Raw genomic sequence first — 25,137 nt, 5'->3', positions numbered from 1 at the left:
AAAATTCAAATCCCCATGGTCAATTTCTTGCATTGTTGGGATATATGTAGGATTAAAATTTAAATCACATGACTAATCACAGTTAAGTTTAGTAAAAAGATTAATTTTTTATAATATAATGAATCAATATTCAAATTCTCAATAAAAAAGTATTTATATTTAATACTCGATGATATTGTGAATAAAATTATCTCCAATATTAAAATATATGAGTAATAAAAAAATTATAATCACGTGGATTAGTATTAATTAATTGATAAAAATATTTAATCATATTTTAAATAATTTGTTTCGTTTAAATATTAAATCTGGAATAGATCGAGCTTGTTTGTATCATTGTATGTATGTGTCCGGTAATAAGTTGGCTCACAGTTCGCACATAAGTTGATTTAGGCATTTAGCTACAGGCTCCAACAAGAAACGACGTCGTTTCACATGGTTGCACTTGCACCCCCTCTATCGGCGGCTTCTTGCCGTCAAGGCTTCAGAATCAATCAGTAATATGACTTCGTATCCGTCTTTGAGATTACTCACAAACACTTTGCCAAACCCAATCCTTAGAAGTGGAAGAAGCATTCAGTATCATACTGGACCTCTATTTCAATCAAATGCAGTTGCCGTCGATCCCAGATTCTCGGGTAGTGTGGAACATGATCCTTCGGAAGCTGCACATCAATTGTTCGATCAAATGCCTCTTAGAGGCCTTAAAGAATATAACCGATTGCTCTTCTATTACTCTCAAAGTGACCAAACCCGGGAAGCTCTCCATTTGTTTGTGCGTCTTTGTCGTTCTGGTTTACCCATTGAAGGGCCCATCTTGTCCAGCGTTTTGAAAGCTTGTGCTAGTTCTCTTGACGGCATGGTGGGTAGGCAAGTGCATTGTCAATGTATGAAGTCCGGATTTTTACAGAATGTCAGTGTAGGAACTGCTCTTGTTGATATGTATATGAAAAATGTGTGTGTAAGAGATGGGAGAAGGGTGTTTGACGAGATGGAGGAGAGAAATGTGGTCTCATGGACTTCGTTGCTTTCAGGTTATTCATGGAATGGATATGATGATCATGCATTGGAACTATTCTGTCAGATGAGAGTTGAGGGATATATGCCTAACCATTATACTGTTTCTACCATTATCGGAGCTCTGGCCAACCACGGTGCAGTGGAGGTAGGAATTCAAATCCATGCTATGGTTATAAAACATGGTTTTGAGACTATGACACCTGTATGCAATTCTCTAATCAACATGTATTCAAAATCAGGCATGTTAAGAGATGCTGGAGCTATTTTTTATAGTATGGAGAGCAAGGATTCAGTTTCTTGGAATAGTATGATTTCAGGAGAAGTGACGAACGGGCAGGATTTGCAAGCTTTAGAAATGTTTTATCACATGCAAATTGCAGGGGTTAAGCCTACTCAATCGACATTTGGTAGCATTATCAAGTCATGTGCCAATCTGAAAGAATTGGATTTCGTAAGATTGCTACATTGTAGGACTTTGAAGAGCGGGTATTCAAATGACCAAGGTACCATAACTGCACTGATGAATGCATACTTAAAATGCAAAGAAACGGATTATGCTTATCATCTTTTGTCCTTGATGAGTGGGGGTCAGAATGTGGTGTCATGGACTGCTATGATCAATGGATACTTGCAGAATGGTAACACCGAGCATGCTGTGAATTTGTTTTCCCAGATGAGGAGGGAGGGTGTCAAACCAAATCATTTTACATACTCTACCATCCTTAAAGTACAAAATGCTGTTTCCATTTTCCAAATACATGCAGTGGTTATCAAAGCTAACTACGAGAAATCATCTTCAGTTGGAACTGCACTTTTAGATGCTTATGTTAAGATAGGATATATTAATGATGCTGTTAAAGTTTTCGAGGTTATTGAAGCTAAGGACATAATTGCCTGGTCGGCAATGATAGCTGGATTTGCACAAACAGGTGAAACTGAAGAAGCTGTTAAAATCTTCCTCCAATTGTCAAGGGAGGGGATTAAACCAAATGAGTTTACCTTCTCTAGCATCATCAATGCATGTTCTTCTTCGACAGCATCAGCAGAACAGGGAAAGCAATTCCATGCTTTTGCAATTAAAATGAGATTAAATAATGCTTTGTGTGTGAGTAGTTCCCTTGTTACTATGTATTCAAAGAGAGGCAATATTGAAAGTGCACATGAAGTTTTCAAGAGGCAGGGGGAGAGGGACTTGGTTTCATGGAACTCAATGATCTCTGGATATGCACAACATGGTCATGCAAATAAAGCTGTAGAGGTATTTGAGAAAATGCAAAATCAAAACATGAAGGTGGATGCTATAACATTCATTGGTGTCATTTCTGCCTGTACCCATGCTGGCTTGGTGGATGAAGGGCAACGTTATTTTAATATGATGGTCAATGATCATCACATTGGCCCCACAATGGAGCACTATTCTTGCATGATTGATCTATACAGCCGGGCAGGATTGCTGGGCAAAGCCATGGATATTATAAATGGAATGCCGTTTCCCCCTTGCACAACGGTGTGGCGTACTCTCTTGGCAGCTTGTCGAGTACATCGAAATATGGACCTTGGAAAACTTGCTGCAGAAAAACTTATTTTACTTCAACCGCAACACTCAGCTGCATATGTCCTGTTATCCAATATGTATGCTGCGGCAGGAAAGTGGCAAGAGAGAGCCAATGTGAGAAAGCTAATGGAGAAGAGAAGAGTGAAAAAGGAAGCAGGGTATAGCTGGATTGAAGTAAAAAACAAGACATACTCATTCCTGGCTGGTGATTTATCACATCCTATGTCAGACCAGATTTACTCAAAACTTGCTGAGTTAAATATCAGATTGAAGGATGCAGGCTATCAACCTGATACAAACTATGTGTTTCATGATGTTGAGGATGAACACAAAGAAGCCATTCTTTCTCAGCATAGTGAAAGGTTAGCCATTGCCTTTGGGTTAATAGCTACAGTTCCTGAAGTTCCCATTCAAATTGTGAAAAATCTTAGAGTTTGTGGAGATTGCCATAATTTTATCAAGTTAATATCACTCGTTGAACAAAGATACATTGTTGTTAGGGATTCAAACCGATTTCACCACTTCAAAGGTGGTTTATGTTCATGTGGAGACTACTGGTAATGAATGGGATTGGGCATATCTGTTTTGGAGATCTTGAGTTGAGGAAAAGATCTTTTTTTCCCAAAGGACATTTATAACCTCTCTAGATTGCAGAATTCTTATGGGAACCTCTATCCAAAGATGACAAGAAATGAGATCCTTAGGATATCATGATAAGATCAAGGCTATTTATGCTTGTCTTTTTCCCGTGAATTATGGCAGAGAAGGGTCATTTTTGTTACCCACTCTGGGGAAGGGCATTATGATACTCTCTTCAATTTGAGAAAGATGATGTGTCCGTAGAAACCCATAGAAATATATGATTGTATAGAATCACTATACCTATAAAATTTGTTGAAAGCCACATTAATCATTAGTCATGAATAGTTCGTCTTATCTTGAACTCCGTGCAATTTGAGTTCTGCTCTTGTTTTGGCAAAAGGTTAATAGCTTCAGAACACTTGTAAGTTGATTCTGAACAGTCTAGAATTATAGTCAATTTCATTGCTGATGCTGGTTCAAAGGCATGTGAAGACTGGTGCTTATATTCAGGTATATGCCAAAAGTTTTTTTTCATTATGATTCCTTTCCCCTCCTGTTCCAATTATATATTCATTATGCTGCCTTGTTTGGTTTAAAATTCAGAAATGTGGCAATCTTGTCACCATATTTGCATGCTCATTAAGTTGTTAGACCCATGATTAGGGTTACGCGGATTTTGCTCCTGTATCATGAGGTTTTTGAATGTGTAATGACCAGGAGATGTGCATGTATTGAATACAGGCCACATCATAAGTGAAACATTTGATAATATAAAATTAGTTAACCCCATTTTTGGCTGACTCCATTGATACATTTTAATGCAAGAGGATATTGTCTATTAGGGTGGAAGGACAAAATGAGTCATGGCCCGATGGTGACTGTCATTGCTGATTACTTTTTCATACTCATGTCCTATGGAGTCTGGACAAAGGATGACTAGAGTTTGACTGTAAACAATGTTGACATTTGAGTACAAATGGCCAAATAAAAATCTTGAGGTCTAAAGCCACCTAGAGTCATTGAAGGTGGTAAGATTGAGGTGAGGTATGAATATTTCTAGTATTCAAACTCTATGGATGAAAGGCATGGAGAAAAAAGAGCATAGGAAAAAAAAAAAACAGAGAGAGAGAGAGAGAGAGAGAGAGAAAGTCTTAGCTTCACAATATCAGAGAAAAGGAAATTATGTGAGGTGGAATGTTGGGTTTTTATTATCATAACGAATGCAAGTTTCTCCATTTTTTTCTCTAATGCATGGATAGAAGTCAAGCTGGGTTTAGGAAGAAGTAGAAAGTGATGGAAAGGTCAGGGGAATCTTTATTAATCCAAGAAGTCAGCATCTAACTCCATAAATTAACAAAGCTGGGGTGCATAATAACATCCAACCTATCAATCACACTTATAGCTGGAGGCACAAGCATGCCAGAACTAGATAAGCTTTCTTTTATTTAGCCATAGGGTAGTTTAGATGCTTACTGTGTGATTCCTAACGGGGGTTTTGGCTTTCAAAATTTTACAACTATCAAATTAGTGAACTAAAACAAGATAAACTCAAAAAGCAATGGTAAATCCAGATACCTTCCATAATTCTGCTGACAACTGGAAAGTGAATCGCTAACAATGGTATCCATTTGTTTTATGATGTTTGTTCTTTTAAATTTTATTGCCCCCCACACCCAGAAAAATATTATAGCAATTTTCTTTACCTTTTTAACTTTATGTTGAATTCATAATCAATTTTCATTAGATTTGCATTTTATTTTATTTCTTTATCTTTATGTTGTCCAAGTATTATTGAGAACATTACTGCTAATGTCACAATATTTCTGTGTGTGTATGCGCGTGTGTGGCGGATATATCTTTTACAAAGAAAAAGAAAAAGAAAAAAGAGGAAGCACTTTCAGACTAACATTGTTGTCTGAATACGTTATTTTCTTGTTCAAGACTTACAAAATTGTCATTATGTTCCTGCACTCGCTGCAAATGAACTATATTTTGACAACTGCGACCATGGGGTATATTTATCCCTTCTGTGAGACACCTAGATAACTTGAATACAAAATAATAATGTATTTTATTTTGGAAGTTTACTGTTAGAGGTAATTCGTGGTAGAAAAGTCATGGAAAACTGATGTGCAACACAAGTTCCTTCATGTCTATTTGATTTTTTTTTTTTTAATGTTTGACTTTCGAGCACCTAAAATTACTTAGCATGTATTAATTATTATATATGCATATTTATGCAGATAAATCATCTTCCATATATTGCTACATTTGTAAATTACCAAAAATATTTGAAGTCTGATGATCCCTTTTGTGATGTCCATTCTGCTGGAATTTTCTGTCTCATTTTGCAGTGAATGGAGTGACAAGAGCTAGGTAGCTATAGTTAAAGAAGATGATTTTAACCATAATGTCCATGTTCTAAGATATCATCATTCACTTTTGTTGTGTTTCAGTTGGCAACCAGTGTTTTTTACTTTGTGACGTTTAATAAAAATGCTCATGGTTGGTTATATTTTCAGAGCTAATTTGACCGCCATGCTGAGGATGTGGTAAAAGCATGCATTTCAGATGATCATGTCATACAGAGGGATGATAAAAGATAGGAGAATTCTCATGCATGAGGCTAGTTTGCTAATCCTTCACTCTTTGTAAAGTTTATGATTTGAAGTATGCAATCTTATTTAAGCACACAAATTGCTGTTAAGAGTTCCAGCATTCTCATTAAGACCATCCTCTCACTGTAGTTTATTTGTTTGTTTGTTTGTTTTTTTTTTTAACGAGGGAGAGAAGTGCGGTTATTGTCAAGAAGGTTTTGATATATTTATATAAACATACACATGTAGCAGAGTGTGCTGAGTTTATAGTTAGATAGTGAGGAAAAAATGTGTACATCAATTATTTCTCTACCACTATCAGAATGCAACGCAAAATATAATTAAAAAAAAAGTAATTGGGTTTTTTTTTTCTTTTTGTATATATTTTATTTCATATTTATTATTTTGTATTAGTAGGGTTCAAACCTTCAATTCTCATTTGTTATAATTTAAATTATCAATCACGTTTGTTTTATGATTTTGTACTCGTTGTGTTCAAACCTGTAGTTCATTCATTCTTAATATCTTTTCAATCACTCTTGTTTTATTTTTCTTCAATATAAACTTATATTTTATTTTGTCAAAACTAATTCATTTCATGTTGCTTATTTGTTTCTCTCTATATCAAATTTTACGGCGTAATTTTTAAGATGAGGTTTTAGTTTTCTAGCCAATAATTGTATATAACAAACGTATATGCTTAAACAAGAGCACATCGTACAGAAAAAAAATTCAAGTTCAACAAGGGATGAAACCTTCAAGGATACTTAAAAATTGGGAGAATCACATCTAAAAATCTCTCATACAAATTATTCACAAATAAAGATCAATATAAAATGAATTATTGTTAAAATAAAAATATAATTTTTTTTAACGGAATTTATTAATTCTTGTTTGTGAATAATTTTTTTTTTTGTCAATGTAGTTTTTCCTTAAAAATCCAACAGCAATGTTGAGATAATAATTAATATATTTTAAAAAAACATTTTATTTAATTTTTTTTTTTTTGGCCATCATGGATGAGTGTTTCAGAAGTGGCAATGCTGTTGATGTCAATTGAGTTATCAATATTGAATTAATCCAGCAAAATTCAGGTATGCATCATTTTACTTTGAAAACTATCATGATCCAAAAACATATGGTGGAATTTTCATTGATGATTGAAATCATTGCTCATGTTCCCAAGAGAAAGTAATGTCTCACATAGAAGTCTTCTTTCAATATAGGATAAAAGTGTAAATTTGATCACAAACTATTTTTTCAGGAGTATCTAGTAACTTAAACTATCATATGGTACAAAATAAATAATGAACTTTAAAAAATGGAGCATCCAGTAACCTGCCGTTAACTTCAGCTAACGAATATTATGCGGGGCTTACAATAACATTTGGCACGACACAGGCACGATATGTCAGTATGGTAAAGGTGCAAATTTAGCCGCAAACTATTTTTTAAGGAACGTTAGGTAGTCTCTATTATAAAAAAAGATCACTCAACACCTTCCTCTTAATTTTGACCAAACAGTTTTTATTTTCATATTTATGAAGTCCATAAAGCATTAATCTCTCCATCTTATTGCCTTCGTTCTCAATCTTAACTTGAGAAGAAGAGGTTTAAAGAGTTCTTATTTGAAGATATTCATGAAGAAGACACTAACAAAGTAGAAGAAATAATTTATGATTAAATTAAGCTAGAATCAAGCTTTTTCCATATATAGTAAAATCAAGCTTATACTTCATTAGCATCATCTTTGTAAATGTCTTCAGATAAGAATTCATTGAACCTCTTCTTTTGAAGCTTATATTAAGAACGAAGGCAAAAAGATTAAAAAAATTAATGCTTTGTGAGCTTCATAAGCATAAAAATAAATGGTGTTTGGTTAAAATTGAGAGAAAAGTGTTGGATGGTCTGTATTTTTAATAGTAAAGGTTAGCCAACACTCCTCGAAAAATAGTTTGTGGTTAAATTTGCATATTTATCATACTAATATATCATGCTCGTGTCGTGCCATGTGTCATTGTAGGCCTCACATAATATCTGTTAGCTGAAGTTAACGGTAGGCTACTGAATGCTTCATTTTTGAAAGTTTATAATTTATTTTGCACCATATGATAGTTTAGACTGCCAGATGCTCCTGAAAAAATAGTTTGTGGCTAGATTTGCTACTTTACCCTTTAATATATTATACTCTCTCCAATTCTATTTATAAGTTATTTCTACCAACTTAATCAATACATATACAATAAAAATATAAGAATAAAAGTAAGTAAAATTTTAAATATAACCCTCAAGTACAAAACAAAAAGTAAATAATATAATTTTAAATATTTTTTTATCTTTCTCTCTCTTACTTTTCAAGGGTAGTTTAGAAATTTTAATTTGAAATAAAATAATCCCATCTACTAGTGACTTATAAAATGAAACCACATTATACTTCTACAAAGTGATTAATATATAGAATTGGAGAAGTATTGATTTTATATCAGTTTGTAATGTCTATATGTCCTAGTCTCATGAGTTATAATGATGATGTGACTTGCTAGATCTATGTTATACTGATAACCTAGAGCCAATAAGTAGAGCAAGTCGGATTTATTTGGATCGAATTTAAAATATAATACCCTTTCTAAAAAGCTCATATAGCCAAACTCAACCCTAACACCTTCAGGCTTATTTGAGTCGGCCTGGATACTCAAAACTTTTAAAAAATATTTTTTCCTTTATTTTTTGAATCAATTTTAATTTTTAAATAATTTTAATTTTTAAATAATTCTATTAAGTATAGAATATTATTTTAATTTTAAAATAAAAAATAAAAAAATAATAACTTATTAACTTTGTACTTAAATAGCTCTGTTACTATTTTATTTTATTATGTGTAATTTATTCATGAATATTTTCTTTGCTTATAAATTAATATCTTAGTTATTTAAATATTGCTTTTTGATATAAATATCTTATATATTTTAATTATGATCAAATTAATCGCAATTCAATTACAGTTAAACCACTAATTTAAAATTATTATCCTGATTAGTTCAAAATTTTTAATAATTTTTGGATAAATTGTACTTTTTATTTTTAATAATATGAGAAAAATAGCTATCATTATATTGTATAAAACAAAATCATTTAATTATGAGTAAAATATTAATTTTTAAAATTTTTATATTATTTAACCTTTACATATAATGGGTATTTACTCTAATTTATTCTTAATTTTTTACTAAATCTGATATGAATGATAACCAACTGATTATTTAAGAATATTATTCTATTTATTATATTTATCTAGTAGTAGAATCAAGAATTCATACATGCTCAAATGTTATTTTTAAAATTATTTTTACTTTAGAATTAATTATCTTATTTTATAAAAAATATAAAATATATTTTTTTATATACACAAATGATGCATAGGACTCAACTTCTTTTTGTAAAAAATGGGTCTTAAAAAATAAAAATCAATATTAAAATATATTTTAAATATTATTTTGAGATATTTTATTGATTAAAAATAATGAAAATATGAAAATATAATTTTTTTAATTTTTTTTTAAAAATAACTATAGTAATGCACTCAAATATATGATATTTTAGTATAAAATGACATAAAACATAAAGAATTAATTAATATTTAAAAAATTTATTTTTTGGGTATTTGTCCTAAGCCTGAACATGATCGGGCTTGACCCAAATTTTTTCAAGCCTCCTAAATAGATCCAAACATTAAAAAATTATTATTATTTTTTTACCTTGGCCCTAAATTTTTTATATGGATTCAGATTTGTTCGTCGAGGTTGGCCCAAATGATTGTGATTTATTTTAGGTTGTTATTGTAGAAAATTTTAGATTCCACATTTTTATAATATATTCAATTAAAATGTCTTAATTCATTCAAATAAAATTTTTTATAACATTATTTTAATTAATTTTATCTTTAAAATAAAATACAAATTTAATTTTTTACGTCTTTATCTACTATTATTAATGTTAAAATTAATTTATATTTAATATCATCTGAATGTCATATTTTTATTAAATAGATCATAAATAATATAGTAAATCTAGTCTATCAAAGAATTTTTCTTGTTATTAAAATGAGGAAAAAGAAAACACAATAATATCTGTTTGGAGTTCATATGATTCTCCCATACATATTCTCCTCTGCCGGTTCATTTGGCTACACTAAATAGCAATGTTCTTTAAATCGGACCAAATGATAAATAAGAAAGGACTATGATCCATGATTTTTATTATTTAATAGATTAGATCAATTGTTGAATTGATGATATAATAATTAAATAAAAAATAATATTTATATGCACATACATACATGTGTGTATAAATATTAAAAATATTGATAATATCATTATCAATTTAAAGTTTTTTAATTATAACATATTAAATTTAAATTTTCTTATTTCTCATGTGTGTGTGTGTTTACCTTATTTGTTATTTTAAAGTAAATGAGTTTTCAATTTTTTTATACTTTCATTCATATAATATCAATAAATAAATCATGCGGTCAACATTTTATCATAAAATAACTCAATAGTAAATTTAATAAAAAAATTTATTACTAAAATTAGAGTTAAAAAAGGGGATCAAAACGGTGCAACAATTTCGGATTTTGAATTTTCATTGAGTTTTCAAAACCAGCTCAAGTTATAGTGAGCTAACCCGAACTAACTATTATAACAAGTTAAATGGTTGAATCATCACTTTCTTCACTGGGTGATGACTCAACTAGCCTGACCTTTTGAATTAGTCTGCGTCTCAAAACACTGCTAAAATGTAGTATGTTTGTTTTCTTAAGAGTCATGCTACTAATATTATACAAGGACAAGGAGTATTTATTAACTACTTTGTAAATTTAAAATTATTTTGAAAAATAATTAAGGTATTTGGCAGTAAACACTAACTTATTTTAAAATAATGGGTTCTTTGTGTCTTTCCATTTAAAATAAAAATAGTTCTACATAACGTTGGATATGTCTTTTTAAAATGATTAGATAATGAACTCCATGCATATTTGCCCCCCCCCCCAAAAAAAAAAAAAGCTGATGTGACACGAAATTTGAGATATGCAGACTTGTCTCATAGGGGATCCAGAAAGACTTGCGATGACACTTGCTCCACATTTATGGCATTCATTGCGTTGGACAACATAACATTGTTACTTTTCCAATTGGATAGATTTAGGAAGAATGAACAACTTGATTCCAAAACAGAGAAATCTTCATCCTCTGGTCCCAGCTTAGTCAGGTTAGATTAGATATCGACGGCGCTATTATTCTTAATATGATTGCAACTTGTGGTGGTTTAATATAAGATAAAAGATTTCACAAAATATATTGGATTTTAACCAAGTATGATAGCAAAACTCTTTAGTGTCTTGAAAGGGCCAATACTTTGTTGAAGCATTAGTTATCTTAAAATTAGTGTGTTCATTGTTTTGATAAAGATCCTAATGCTCATTCATAATAAATTCTCCCCGAATTGCCCTCTTTACAGTTACATTAAAAAGGATTAGAGATTCATTAATGCAAGATGTAATTATTACTTTTGTTCACATGTTTAGAGAAATTAATTGATGTGCTAACTGGCTCACTTGTCACGCTAATTGTGAGATGTTCAACACAACGATTTTACATGATCAATCTCTTGAACATAGGACCTTTCTAAGCTCTAACTTGATCTAGTTTTTTTTTTGTTTTTTTTTTTTGCATGACTTATATTATGGCTTTGCATTAAAAAAGATTAGCTAAAATACATAAGATCTCCCTGAATTTTGAAACAATTGCATATAACCCTCTCACCTTTAAAGTTTAAAATTAACCTTCTAACCTTTAATTTTATTTTTCAAAACCTTCTATTATTAATTATGTTATTTTTTTCATGAGGGTTAAAATATCATTCCACTAAAAAATGTTATTAAAAAAATTATATAGTATAACTATTTATAATAAATTTTTTATATTTTTTGAATAGTTGAGGTATTGATAACAAAAAAAAAATGTTATTATCATTGTATAAAATTTTAAATATTTATGTTTATATTAGTTTTATCCTTTTTTTTTTGTATCAATGGTGCATGATTTTATTGTTTTAAAAGATAAATTTTTATTTATTTTTCATGTTAGATTAATGTAATGCGCATGGCTAAAATATTTAAAATTTTAAATATTATCATGTTATATAAATTTTAAAATTTATCTAATATTTAAATATTTAAACTTTAATCTAACATAAAAAATAAATAAAAATTTATCTTTTTAAGCAATAAAATCATACATCATTAATAACAAAAAAATGAATAAAACTAATATACACAAAAATATTTAAAATTTTATACAGTGATAATAATACTTTTTTTTATTATCAATGTCTCAACTATTCAAAAAATATAAAAAATTTATTATAAATAGTTATACAATATAATATTTTGGTTTAATAATATTTTTTAGTTAAATGACATTTTAACCCTCATGAAAAAAATAACATAATTAACAATAAAAAGGTTTTGAAAAACAAAATTAAAGGCTGGGGGTTAATTTTAAACTTTTAAAAGTGAGATGATTATATGTAATTGTTTCAAAATTCAAGTAGTTTTATGTATTTTAACTAAAAAAATTTTAATTATATTTTTTTCTAGTGTAAGAAATTATTACTATTTAAGCATGAGGACTCTGTGTTTAAGTTTGTGTAAATGTAAACATTTTTTTATTTTTTTATTTTTTTTGAAAAAGCCATCTTCAATTAGGGTTGACGATTAATTTTGAATTTAATTCAATCCAATGGGCATATAAAAAATAAGAGAAAAGCTTATATATTTAACTTTATATACACCTAATGTACTTTGTTCTAACCAAATCAAATTAAGTCATTTTAAAGTGTTAATAATATTAATAATAAAAATTTATTATAAAATAAATAATGTATAAAAATTATATATTTTGATTTAATGAAAAATAAATTGAAAATAAATAATTTAAGTATATAAGATTAAAAAATAGAAGGAGCTGGCGCGACTTGTTATTCCACTGAGCAAAATCCACATGTCCATGGCTCTTTCTTCTTCTCAATCGGCCCCTCATCGCTCTCTACAGCATCTGGAACTCCCTGTTGCTCCGCAATTGTTCAAGAGCATATCCTTCTCGAAGGCCAATATTGGCTTGCTGAAATTCCCTTCCATTCGATGCTCTTCAAGCTTGGACGAAAAATCCAGCAGTTCTCTCAGAACTTGCAAGAATTGCAAAGCCCAATACGACCCTGCACTCAATCACCCTCTTGCTTGTCGTTTTCACACTGCCCATTTTGGAGGTACTTTGAATTCGCTTTATTTCTTGTTTCTTTCTTCTATGATGGCTATTATGTGTAATGTTGTTTCCTGCGCTGCACTATCAAATTGGTTTGCTTTCTGACGGATTTGTAGGCCATTGGGAAAATTGCATGTGTTGATATCTTGGTATTTTCTCATTTCTTATCCGTGAGAAACCAAACTGTATTGAAGAAATAATTGATAGAAGATCTTACCATGTTTGAAAGCAACGAGGTTCGAATTCTGGTTTTCGGGGCTTGCTTGTTTAGAAGTCCGTTGAAATTGCTCCCGTTAAATTAATATGCTGAAGCTTCAAAATTTCCTTGAATGTGGTCAGGGCTTCTAATGCTTATATTGTAGTTCATAATACTTTTATCCATGAAGTCATTATACTTTGAAAAAATCTCATGTATGTGACTGTTACCCATGTAAGATAATTGTACAGGATACTTCAAACATTTCAACATTCTATTCATCTAATGAACTGGTAAACTTACGTAGTGAAAAGGAAAAGAGTAAGAGCAGTAGTTTATTTTTTCAAAGGTCTCCAAACCGACCGACTTTTCTAAATCCATGTTCCCCAGAATCCAAGATATATAAGTTCGCCATAGCTGACACAAAATTACCTCAAACTTTATGGATTTATATAGGACTAGGAGTACCCCATCAAATCTGTTGCAATCACGAAATAATATTTTTAGGCTGTTGTGAGCATTGTTTCTATTTCTTTTTGTGAGATTTAATTTGGTCATCAATTCAGAAGGTCACATTTGATATGAACCTTTAACCTCAGACATACCTCTTTTCCGATGTGTTGTGTGTCTAACACGTCTTGACACTGATACTTCAATGACATGTTATCAATAATCTTCTTACATGCATATGGACGTATCAACTTTGGAAAAATTATTTTGGCTTCAACACACCGTATGAGGCCTGGACACACAACAAATATGCCTTGGTTTTGAGTCAGACATGGCTGAGCCCAAGAGAGGGGAATTGTCAAAAAAAAAAAAAAAAGGGAATAAACAAGGGAAAACTCATCATGACGAGGCAATTGAATTCCTTTCCTAATGTTTTATATTGCACATGAATAAAAATAATGTGTATTTATGATTTATTAGATTTTTTTTTTAGAAAAAATACTGTAAGATAGCTAGAACATAGAAGCCAGTTTTCTTTTTCTTTAGAGGTGTATCACTAACAGAAATTTCAGCATAAATATACACCTGTAGTGTCATGTTCCATATTTTTTGAAGTTGATGTCCATTCTATGCCAATTGTCTGTGGACTGTCTATGCTTCATTGAATATGGAAGTGGGATCCTTGTTCTAGCACCTTGAGATATGTTCATTAAACTCATGCATAAAATTCTGGCAAAAAAAAAAAAAAAAAAAAAAACTCATGCATAAAATGCTGAATAATGCCGCAGAATGTTTGGCCACAATAAGCTTAAAATAACTTCCTTACATGACTATTAACTATTAAGTAAGTGATACCTGAACACAGCTAGAAGTATCCTTCATATTCTTCTCATCAAGGCTGTTGGTTAGTTGTTACTTAGCTTGTTCAGGCTTGCAAAATGATGAGTGAACTTCTGAATATGATTATCCTATAGTTTCTATCCTGTTACCAAGGGCAGCTATATGGTTGGATGCATATGATATTAAACTAATGTAAATTTAATGATGTAGGATAGGAAACTCAAATATAGAAAGCATGTGCTACAGGTTAACAACATATTTTTATGTCTGCTCTCTGCTGACAAAGCTCGAGGGCTCATTTATCAGACTCATGGACGTGGATTTGAAGAAACACTACAGATATCAGAACTCGTGCCTAACAATGCCTGTCTTAAATTGGTATTCTCTGCATCAGTAAATGCAACTCATGAAATGGATTTCAAAGACAGTTGAGATTTTAGATAGAACACTAACCATATTACCATTGTGCAAAAGGTTCGCTGGTGGATCTGATATTGAAGCAGAAGCAAATCCTGTTTAATTGTTTTCAGAACATAATATAAATGCCTTCTTTTGAGTCTCTTCCAATCACTACTGGTGAAAAATTGTGCAACTTTAATATTTGTTGTTCTTTTAAATAACTTCCTGTCTGGTTTAAGGTGGCTCTGATTTGCTTTTCTTTCTGTTCCCTCCCTCAGGAGAGACAAAGAGGAAGTTTGAGAGTGTGTATCAAGGTGGCACCATGAATACTCCTGATTCTGGTAAAGTTTTTCAGTACTGGCACTGCTGTGGGTCTGAAGACCCATTCGACCCTGGCTGCACGGCTGCTCCGCACTCCTCGTATGACGACTGATATAGTGAGTGTTGATGAAATCATCAAATTACCTTCTGGGGACTCATACAGAGAATTTTGATTATTGGAGAGGCCTCGGCTACGGCATTGTGTGCAAAGTGATTCTAGTTCAACAATTCTACACTATACCATCATAAAATCCTTGATTTCATGCTATTGATTTGTGAGATAATCTGTCATATTAGTGAAAAGTTGTATATTTTGTTGTTGCCGCAATGTTTTGGCACTCTTTTAATGCTTTTGTGGATTCCCTTAACACCCTAACGTTGATGTAATTATTCTGAGGTTCAGGAGGACCTTCATAGGAGGGATATAAGGATAAAACTTTGGGTGTTGTAATTATTGTTTGCTGCTCAATCCTAGCTTAGCGACAATGCTTTGGCATTCTGTGGAATGAGGCAAATCATTTCATTTGGTTAAATATTAAATAATGGTAGTGTCGGTATCAAACAGCCATATTAGAAAATTATTGTGGTATAATTTATCAGAAGAATTGACCGAGTCTTTGTTTGATAATTTATAACTTTCTATCGGCTAAGAATTGAGCACGAGATTCATCTAAATAGGATATATATATATATATCATAGATACAGAGAGAAAAGGTCAAATTTGTGCATACACAAACACTTTCTGTCACTCCTTAAATACATGATTACATCCCTATAAAACATCTAATTTATACCAAATTCTTCATAATTAAGCGAGTAGGACTTCTATCATTGTCTTCACTTTTTCTCTTGCATAAGAATAAATGTTATAATAAAATATCTTCATTAAATTCTCATGTGCCCTTCTTGTATTGACAATGGTAGCACTGAGTATCAATTCTATATTTCTATTGGACCATTGCCCTGATGAGAACCCAGTTTATACATACATACATACGTACATAAAGCCCGCTTGACAAGAACTCTCCTAAGGTCACTAGGACAAATCATTGTCCAAAACAAAACATGAAAAACTAGGATCATCCTCCAAGCCACGCGCGCGCACTACCAGGAAGATAAACACATGTAACCAAAATCCTAACCGTGACATGTAAGATTCTTTCAGTTCCTGAGGAACGCCACAGTGGCCACACGGGAACCAACAGATCCGCCAAACGTGAATGTTGGGTATGAACGGCCGTGATTTAGATATCGAAATGGATGCTCCCTGCATGATTCTCGGTCATTTAATGTCTCGAGTTCTTGTGCATTAGAAACTCTTTGGTTAAAACTTTCCACTTCCTGCACCAACTCATCCATTGTACTGTTACATGATGTGATCACCTTCAAAAGTAACAAGAAACAGAAAAGGTGTAATGTCAAGGAGTTAAACATCATGAAGTAGCAGAGTTGCGTTTGCGTCTATGTCATGAAAACAGTGGAGCTTTCTAGAAAGCAAGCTGGAGAAAAAATATAAATAATTGTGACTTTAAAAATGAAAAACAAGGAATCCTACTTTGAAAGAGGCTAGTTCATAAGCCCCAACAATTTGCTATAAATATTGAAACGAGGACAAAAATTCAAAAATCAACACGAAACAAACTTGTGGTGCTTATGAGTAATCCACCAGGAGCGACCAATTTTGACACGGAATCCCAATACATCATTCTGGAAATTAGAAATCGATATCATAATTTGTCAGGACCATGCAAGGAGATAATTAAGCAGAAAATAGATCAATTAGAAACAAACCAATTGCCGTTCATCTAATATGTTGTATTAAGGAAACAAGCTGCAAATATGATTTGAACTGAAGCCAGGAAGAAATACTCTTACGTTGTTTTATATAATAGGTTAATAACAATACCCCAATAGAACTTCCGGACATGGCTTTCTCACCTCTTGACAGGACCATCAGGATGCAATCCAATAGCGTCTAGAGTCCCTTTATCCAAGACAAGTTGATACTTTTGTCTTAACTTTGTCTCAAGGACGTCATCAACCTTGAAATTAAAATTAAAATCAATATAATTTATATTAGACATGTCAAAATGAACGTATTTTTACAACTTGCATACAAGAATGAGATGCTAAGGAAAAAATAGAAAGCCAAAACTCTAGATATTCTAGCTGTATAATATGACTTTAATAATTTGAATGAAAGTCAAATATCATCACATAACAGAAACCTGTATTCATGAAAAAATTGTTGGCCCGCCTAAGAACAATGTGTCAACAAGAATTTCAAGTTGCTTTCAGTACATTGCTAGAAAATTGTAGAATTACTCCAAACAAGTTCAGCAGTCAGACTTGTGAAATGATTTTAAGATTCTGGCCATCAGTTTTACATTTCATAAAATCCTCAAAAAAAAAAAAAAAAAAATCATCCACAAGAAACCATTTTTGCAGCAATGATAATTTTACAGCATTTAGTCAGTCAAACACACTCAAGTTGGCCCAAAAAACAGAAAATAGTTATACTCAAATCTAATCTCACAACATAAATTGGTTCTCTCGAGGTTATTAGGAAGAAAGATTCAATGTGGAGTAGCAATCATTCCTTTGGGCCCCAAAGTTTAGTTTAAAAGTGGAAAAGGCAATACAACTATACAAGGAAAGAATTCTGCCTGAAACATATTTGGTCCCAGATTCCCAGTTTAAGTTGACCTAAAATTCTTTCTCCTCTTGTTCATCATTCCACCCAAGTGCAATTATTCAATGAGGATTGTATTTGCCCATGGTTTTTGGTAGAGGTTACGTCCAAACTTCTACTCCATCCATGTATTTTTTATGCTATACCTAGTAGGACAAGATTTGTTGCTGCTGCTGCTGATAACAAATTATATTAGTTTACCATCTATATAGATCCCTCCCCAATAAAACAAAGAAGTGGATTCAAATGGAAACAGTACAAGAAAATCTGGAAGGCACTGCCAATTGTCACGTTGATTTCCACTTGGGAGATCTTCCTCTGATCTTCCTCACAAATGAAGAGATTAGGAGCAGTTAAGACAAAATCAAGGAATATCAAAACACAGTTAGGCTTCAAGGAAACTGGAGATGGTTTATATTTGGGAAAATTATACTTTTGATTCCTATTGTTCTATTCAATAGGTTAGATGTTTGGTTTCAATTAGCATACATCTAATCTATTTTTTATTAGGTGGTTATCTTATTCTATAGATTCATGTATTTCAATTGAAGGGTTTGCTCTTCCTTTTATTGTCTACATAGTGTTGTTTCTATCTAAAGAAATAATCTCAGAAGAAAAAGGATGAATTTCTACACGATCATTATTAGAATACAAAACAATAAACATAAAAACAAAATTATGAACACATGCACATGCAAAAGCGCACACAAATAAACACAAAACAATCCATATTCCATAATATCTTGAAGTTTTGGTCATACCAAAAACTTAATGCTGGAAAATCCATCACGATTAGCAAGACTTTGAGCAAGCCTGATGGCCCCTTCACTATAGTCTGTGCCAGTTAAATCAGAGAACCTGAACCCATAGATGCGAGGGGTTTGTTTAGGCATTCATTATTCCTATATACTAAACTTACGCAATTATGGCAATATCACCCCAAAAACAATGCACAAATTTCATGGAAAAAAAAACTGGACCTAGTTTCATTATCAAGAAAATATGAAACAATCTATATGTTTACAGGCTCCCTTTCTGAAGATTTTATGTTTTAGTTTTCTGTGTGAGTGTGTATCAGTGAAGATACACATCCTCTCAGATGAAAATCCCTCGTGCTTGAAAGGGGGGGGGGGGAGGACAAAAGATAAGCCTACCATATGTTGAAACTCAATTTCAGAGTAAACCCTACTTTGGTCTTCACACATGAAGTATTTCTCAATTTAGTCTCTCATAGAATTGCCTTCTCAATTCGGTCCTTCATATGAGCATTCCTCATTTAGTCTTTCACAAATAAAATTGTCACTAATAGTGGTCCCCACATATGGGACATTATATAAAGTTTTATTCGTGGGAAATCCAATTGAGAAATACGCATAAGCGACCGAAACAAGAAGTGAGAAATACATCATCTGCATGGGACCAAACAGGGTTTTACTTCTCAATTATGATTAAGACAATAGAGGGCAGATAGGATTACTCTTATAACCACTTGGTTATAGAGCTTCTCAAAAGCATGCCAAGGGCCCATTTTCACTCAACCTTGGCAATTAAGTTAAGGCCCATAAGTAGTTTTATTATAATCTATAATTAGGAGGAATTACAAGAATCCTGGACACACTTCAGCATAGGACTTAAAACAATAATAGCTTCCTCTGGGAAGAAACGTATACAAAATTGAAATGCAGAAACAGTAATAACTTCAATCTATAGTAATACTAAGATTGCTTTGTACCTCAGGCAAGGGATTTTAGATTTAAGAGTTTCATGCCTCTTCTCTATGAAGGCAACTAAGATATAGAACACCTAAGGAGGCCAGGTAATATACCGTGATAGATAGTTAAAAGGTTCCAACTAAGATTGTTCTAGCTTGATGGGATAGGAAACTGAAATATGCAGACTTAGCTACTTAGTACCATGCAGATCATCATCCATTATATGCATACTGCAAACACTAAAAATAAAAAATAACTTGTTTCCTAGAACATTGCATGTTAGACTTAGAACCCTACTTCCAAAATAAATAGCAGATGGCATGATTTCAGACAGTTTAAGTGAAACAAAGCTTTTGCAAATGCAAGCCACCTCCATCACAGGTCACATGACATCAGATCATGCTGCTTTGTTTATAGCTTCAAATTAATACTGCTCATACCATGGTAACACCAACATATGCGAATGAGATAAACATTACCCTTGCTTAGCTAATTCTTGGAGAAGCAGCCCATTTCCAGTCCCAATGTCAAGTACACTCCAACTAGCCAAATGCTGATTTCCTTGTTCAGCAGGCTCAGCCCTGACATTGTGAGCATGATTCAGCATGTGACCTTGAGAAATGTTAATGCATAAGTTTTTTGTCCAAGATGCAACTGTTTCCATCACATCAGCTCCAAACCTACACAATACGTGAGGATAATCATTTCTTAAATTAAAAAAGATAAGTTGCCAAAAGGAAACGGCGTAATTAATCTGTTTATTATAAACTTTAAGAATTCCTATGTACTAACATCTTGTAAAAATTTCTGAGTTCATAATCTCTACTCCCAAAAATAAAATTTCCTGTTAATCTTGAATTAAGAAGGTATCCAGACTCTCATTTTCTTATTCACGTGTTACAATTTTAGACCATTCATCCTACTTTTTCAGGTGGAATATGGGCATCAAATTCATGCTTTTCTCAAAGTGTTTGCTATGAGCACCCTTAATTTCAGATGTATGTTCAGACGACGCATTGATCAAATGCAGTGAAGTCTTTGATCGAGACTGCTAAAGGTACCAAGGGACTCCAAAGCCCAACATTGAGTAGTATGAAGTGCTCTATGGGACACTTAAGTGAGTTGGTTCTCCCACCTCAATAATTTAAGAGGGATAGGGTTCCCATGCCACTTGAGTACCCATCAAAATTCATATAGATAAGTGAAGCGTAATATGCAGTCAAAATTTATTTACCAAACTTCTCCGGCATGGCCATGTTCCCGAAAATTGGCAAGCTCATCTGCGTATGCAGAATCCCAATAACTCTGAAATCCTAGCATTGATGTTACTGGCTCAGCATCAAGTTCATCTTTGTCCGAACTGAACACGACAGAGTGATTCAAGGATCAATGAGCAATAGGTAAATCAAGAAGTAAGAGTGATCTCCTCCAAAAATCGAATGTAGTGAGGAGTCAGAACTTACTAATCGTGTGTGTGTGTGTGTTTATATATTGATACACATAGTCTGATAGTCAGTAAAATACTAGTCAACATACAACATGGATCATAGTCAACAAGCTCAACTTTGCTCAGTGCCGGTTTATAACTGTCACTTCACAAACCTGTCGTCCTTTAAAAGATACAAGGAAATGGATAGGCAACTAAAAATCACGAATTAACTCTAGTTTCGCTCCCCCAAAAAGTAATTTGAATTCGTTAGAATAATCCAATCTGTCACCTGATTCATTCCTACTTCACAGCAAGCCAAACGAAAAGCCAAGAAACCACACAAGAAGACGCAGAAGAGTGAGCACAATGTGACCTGTAATCCGAGGCGGCTGGTAAGTTAGCGTTGGAAAGATCTTCAGCGGCGTCGGCATGGCGCTGGTCATCGTCAAGGATGCTGCTGCCATACTCACTCTTGATGGACCAAGAATCAGCAGCGACGGAGCGGTCATCGTCGGAGAGGAGATCGGCAGTGGACACCGCACCTGCTCGAACCTGCTGTAAGACGTCAGAATCCTCGGTTTGCAATCGGATTCCAGACGTTGATGAAAGAAGAACGAGAAATGATGCAAAGAGAAGGAGAAAGAGTTGGGCTTAACAGATTTTTGAGCTATGCTATTGCACTATCCAGAAAACACACATTTTCATTTTGTATTTCTCTTCGCCTCTATATAATTTTCCTACTTATTTTTAACCTTTTCCACATGTTCATTAAACTGCAATTCTATTTTTTTAAAAAAATATTTTACAATATTTCAAAAACTGCATTTCTGAGTTTTTTATTTTAATTAATATTCCTAAGAAATATCAAAGAACGTTTATATTAGGTTTCAGATCCAATACTTACGTATAAATTAAGCTGGATTTAGGAAGACATCTTAACACTTATGACAATAAGGGTATGAGACACTTTGTGACTGTATATATTATTTGACTTTTTTAGTTTTTAAAGAAATTTATACTTTATCAAACAAAATAAAATTCAAATAAAAATAAATATGAAAAATTATCTAAGTTCTCCTGTATGAATCTAGAAGGTTGGCAGGAAAAAAAAAAAAGTGGACTTAGAGCATAAGGTTGTATTTACTATGTATATATTTTTCTTTTTTATTTTGATATTAATATCATTATATGAATATACCCATATATGAAACTTATAATAATTTTTATTGTTTAGTTGTATAATTATAATTATAAATGTGCTCATCTTAGAAACTAGAAAGATGTCTAGTTTCTAAATCTATGCATATAGAGTTTATATTTTTAATCACTTTTATAAACTTTTTCCTTCCAAAACATCAACAGAAAATTTTAAAGCTTTCAAGTCTTTCATTTATATTATATTATTAATATGAAATTGTTCGCACGAACTTAAAAAGATTAGAAGGAACTAGAAACATTGAGACTTGAGAACTAGGAATTGGATCATCCATATGTCTATGCATTTCTTTTATAGCAAAAAAGAAAAAAAAGTATGATGACTTGGGTTTGAATTCACATCTCACACACGCATATGTAATGTTTTTGAAAGAGCTCCATCCAGTTTAGGTGCAACAAAAGCTTGAGTCCAAATTAATTATAAATTAAGGAACTTCATAATTAATAGTTTTGTGCTTTGTCGATTTGTTTGGTTTAAAAGGCAGAAGGGTTTGCAGGCCCAAATATTGACTAAAAGTGTTAGCATATGGGCCGGCTATGGTAGTTTTCTAGGATATGGAGGGAGGGTAGTGAGATAATTATTTTAATGGGGCTGTCAAGGGGGTTGAATTAAGTTTTTGGATTAGGAAAATAATATTGTCATTAGAGTTAAACATCATAGGGATAAACGTAATTTTCCTAACATATACACATAAAAAGAATTTTAAATTTAAAATTTAAAATATCATTAAAAAGCTGTATAGTTAATCCAATTTATATAGGGTAATTGTTGTTGCAAGTATATGAGATTGATGTCGTTATAAAATCTCAAAGTATTTCAAGAGTCGAACATAGAAAAAAACAGTTAACTTTATTATTTATAAAAACAAATTATAGTTTTTACAAAAGAGATTTAATATTTAATCAATAACACAAAATATGAGTAAAGATAAAAAGTGATGAACCAAATCAATCAAATAAGCATTAAGGATTATGATTCATCTATTGTGATGGCTTACTCTAATTTGGTTATTAATTTTCTCTTTATTTATCAATAGTTTCTAACAATATCATAATTACCTTTCCAGTATATTACAATGTGTCTAACTAATATTGAATTAGCTACGATTTAGATCATAAAGTTATGATTTAAGCCACAATAGATCCTAAATTATTCTTAAATTCAATTATCTACTCTATCTCTCTAACTTTTGGTAAGTTCTTTACTTCTCAATTCATCAAACTACCCATAAACATATTATATAGTGATCATCTATATAATAAGATAAATAAATCAAGAGAGATCAATATAAACATAAACATAAATTTTTATTGACAAAAACTCATAGATAGAAAAAATAAATAAATTAAATTTAAAAAAAATATCCATCTCAACCAAGTTACTCCCTATCCTAATTAGAAGTTTAGAAAGATCTCATAAAGTTATTGCAAAACATCCCAATAGAAAAAATAAATGAAATAAGAGAAATAGAGAAAAGAAAAAACTTCCAACTCAGAAAAATTCCTCCAGACTCTATGCTTTAACGCCTAGCTCTCATATATGAAATTGTATGATATAAATTAGGCTCCTCAAGGTTTCTTACATAACTTTTGTAGCCTAAAAACCTAATTAGGACTATTTTTACGGCTGCCATGAGTCTTTGGTTTTTCATCCGCTCGTGGTCGTGTCCTTTGTAACTTCATCTGTCTGCGATCAAAGCATACCAACCTTTCATTCACTCGCAGTCATGTCCTTTGTAATTTCATCTGCTCGTGGTCGAAGAGTACCAACCTTTCAATAATTCACCCACAGTCATGTCCTTTGCAATTTCATCTGCCCGCTAGTGAAGCATACCAACCTTTCATTTGCTCGTGATCATGTACTTTGTAATTTCATTCCCTCGCAGTCGAAGCGTACCAACCTTTCATATTCACTTGCAGTCGTGCCCTTGTAATTTCATTTGCATGATCGAAGTGTACTAACCTTTCATTCACTTGCGGTCATGTCCCTTGTACTTATATCCACTTGCAGTCAAAGCATGTACCAGCCTTCTCAGCTTTTCCTCATCTGTGACTGGACATAACAAGAGGCGTGATTATTTTTTTCATTCTTTAGTGAGTTTTTGGTCCTTTTCGACTCTCTTTCTCTGCAAAACACATAAAGTGCTAAGTGAGGCAGTATATATTCTATTTTCCAACTATTTTTATAACATAATTACTTCAAATTGAGAGCTAAATCATATCAGAAACAATGTATAAATCAGACCCATCACGGGGCATTACCGTAACAACATAATGGTTCTTTAGCCAACAAAAGTTAATCTAGGTTATATGAATTTAACATATAATCTATAAGATAATATCAAATCTCATTGCCAATGTAATGATATTTTTTATAGTGATTGTAAATTTATTTGCTGGCACTCTATAATTTTAGAGGCATGTTTTTCAATCTAACTGATCGCTTGAAATTTTGTATGCAAGAAAAAAATAATAGTTCGTAATATCTTTCTTGTTCTTGCTGGCCGGCAGATGTAGTTAATTTGTGCTTGTATTTATCTCTGTGTCCATCATATTTGGCTTGCTTTTATCACTTTCTTCTGGATATATCTGTCTGAATAATTTACGCATGATCCATTGTATGTAGCTTGTCCTAATTGTTTTTTCTTCCTTGAAAATGGAGACATTATAAAATTCAAAGTTTAACCTGCACCTTCAATGGTACATACATATTCTTCACCATGCTCATACAGCTTATATGAAATACTCCTAGTTTTACATATGGAAGACAAAAAGCATTATAGGGTTAAGATCGAGTTGCCTGAGG

At 32.1% G+C, this 25,137-nt stretch overlaps 3 protein-coding genes across 3 annotated transcripts; 2 read left to right on the top strand and 1 right to left on the bottom strand.

Moving 5' to 3' along the window:
• Positions 1 to 420: 420 nt before the first annotated feature.
• LOC129292594 (pentatricopeptide repeat-containing protein At2g27610) lies at positions 421 to 3,518 on the top strand. The gene has a single exon (XM_054930170.1). The coding sequence runs from the start codon at positions 503 to 505 to the stop codon at positions 3,134 to 3,136; it is 2,634 nt and encodes an 877-aa protein (XP_054786145.1). The 5' UTR covers positions 421 to 502; the 3' UTR covers positions 3,137 to 3,518.
• A 9,286-nt stretch (positions 3,519 to 12,804) lies between these two features.
• On the top strand, positions 12,805 to 15,781 carry LOC129292651 (uncharacterized). Its single transcript, XM_054930243.1, has 2 exons — positions 12,805 to 13,080; positions 15,240 to 15,781. The coding sequence occupies exons 1-2, from the start codon at positions 12,816 to 12,818 to the stop codon at positions 15,392 to 15,394; spliced, it is 420 nt and encodes a 139-aa protein (XP_054786218.1). The 5' UTR covers positions 12,805 to 12,815; the 3' UTR covers positions 15,395 to 15,781.
• Positions 15,782 to 16,022: 241 nt separating this feature from the next.
• Positions 16,023 to 21,767, bottom strand: LOC129293527 (uncharacterized; the record flags this gene model as incomplete). The annotated part of the gene is made up of 7 exons (XM_054931537.1): positions 16,023 to 16,666; positions 16,939 to 16,990; positions 17,222 to 17,325; positions 18,737 to 18,833; positions 20,167 to 20,367; positions 20,922 to 21,047; positions 21,490 to 21,767. Coding segments are annotated over 7 exons (1,080 nt in total), but the record flags the coding sequence as incomplete, so codon positions are not given.
• Positions 21,768 to 25,137: the final 3,370 nt, after the last annotated feature.

This window comes from Prosopis cineraria, unplaced genomic scaffold (genome assembly GCF_029017545.1).
Source record: "Prosopis cineraria cultivar Desert tree isolate PC_DT_omini unplaced genomic scaffold, ASM2901754v1 PC14, whole genome shotgun sequence".
Lineage (NCBI taxonomy): Eukaryota > Viridiplantae > Streptophyta > Magnoliopsida > Fabales > Fabaceae > Prosopis > Prosopis cineraria.
Note: the sequence above shows the minus strand (reverse complement) of the source record. Positions and strands in the feature narration are given on the sequence as shown.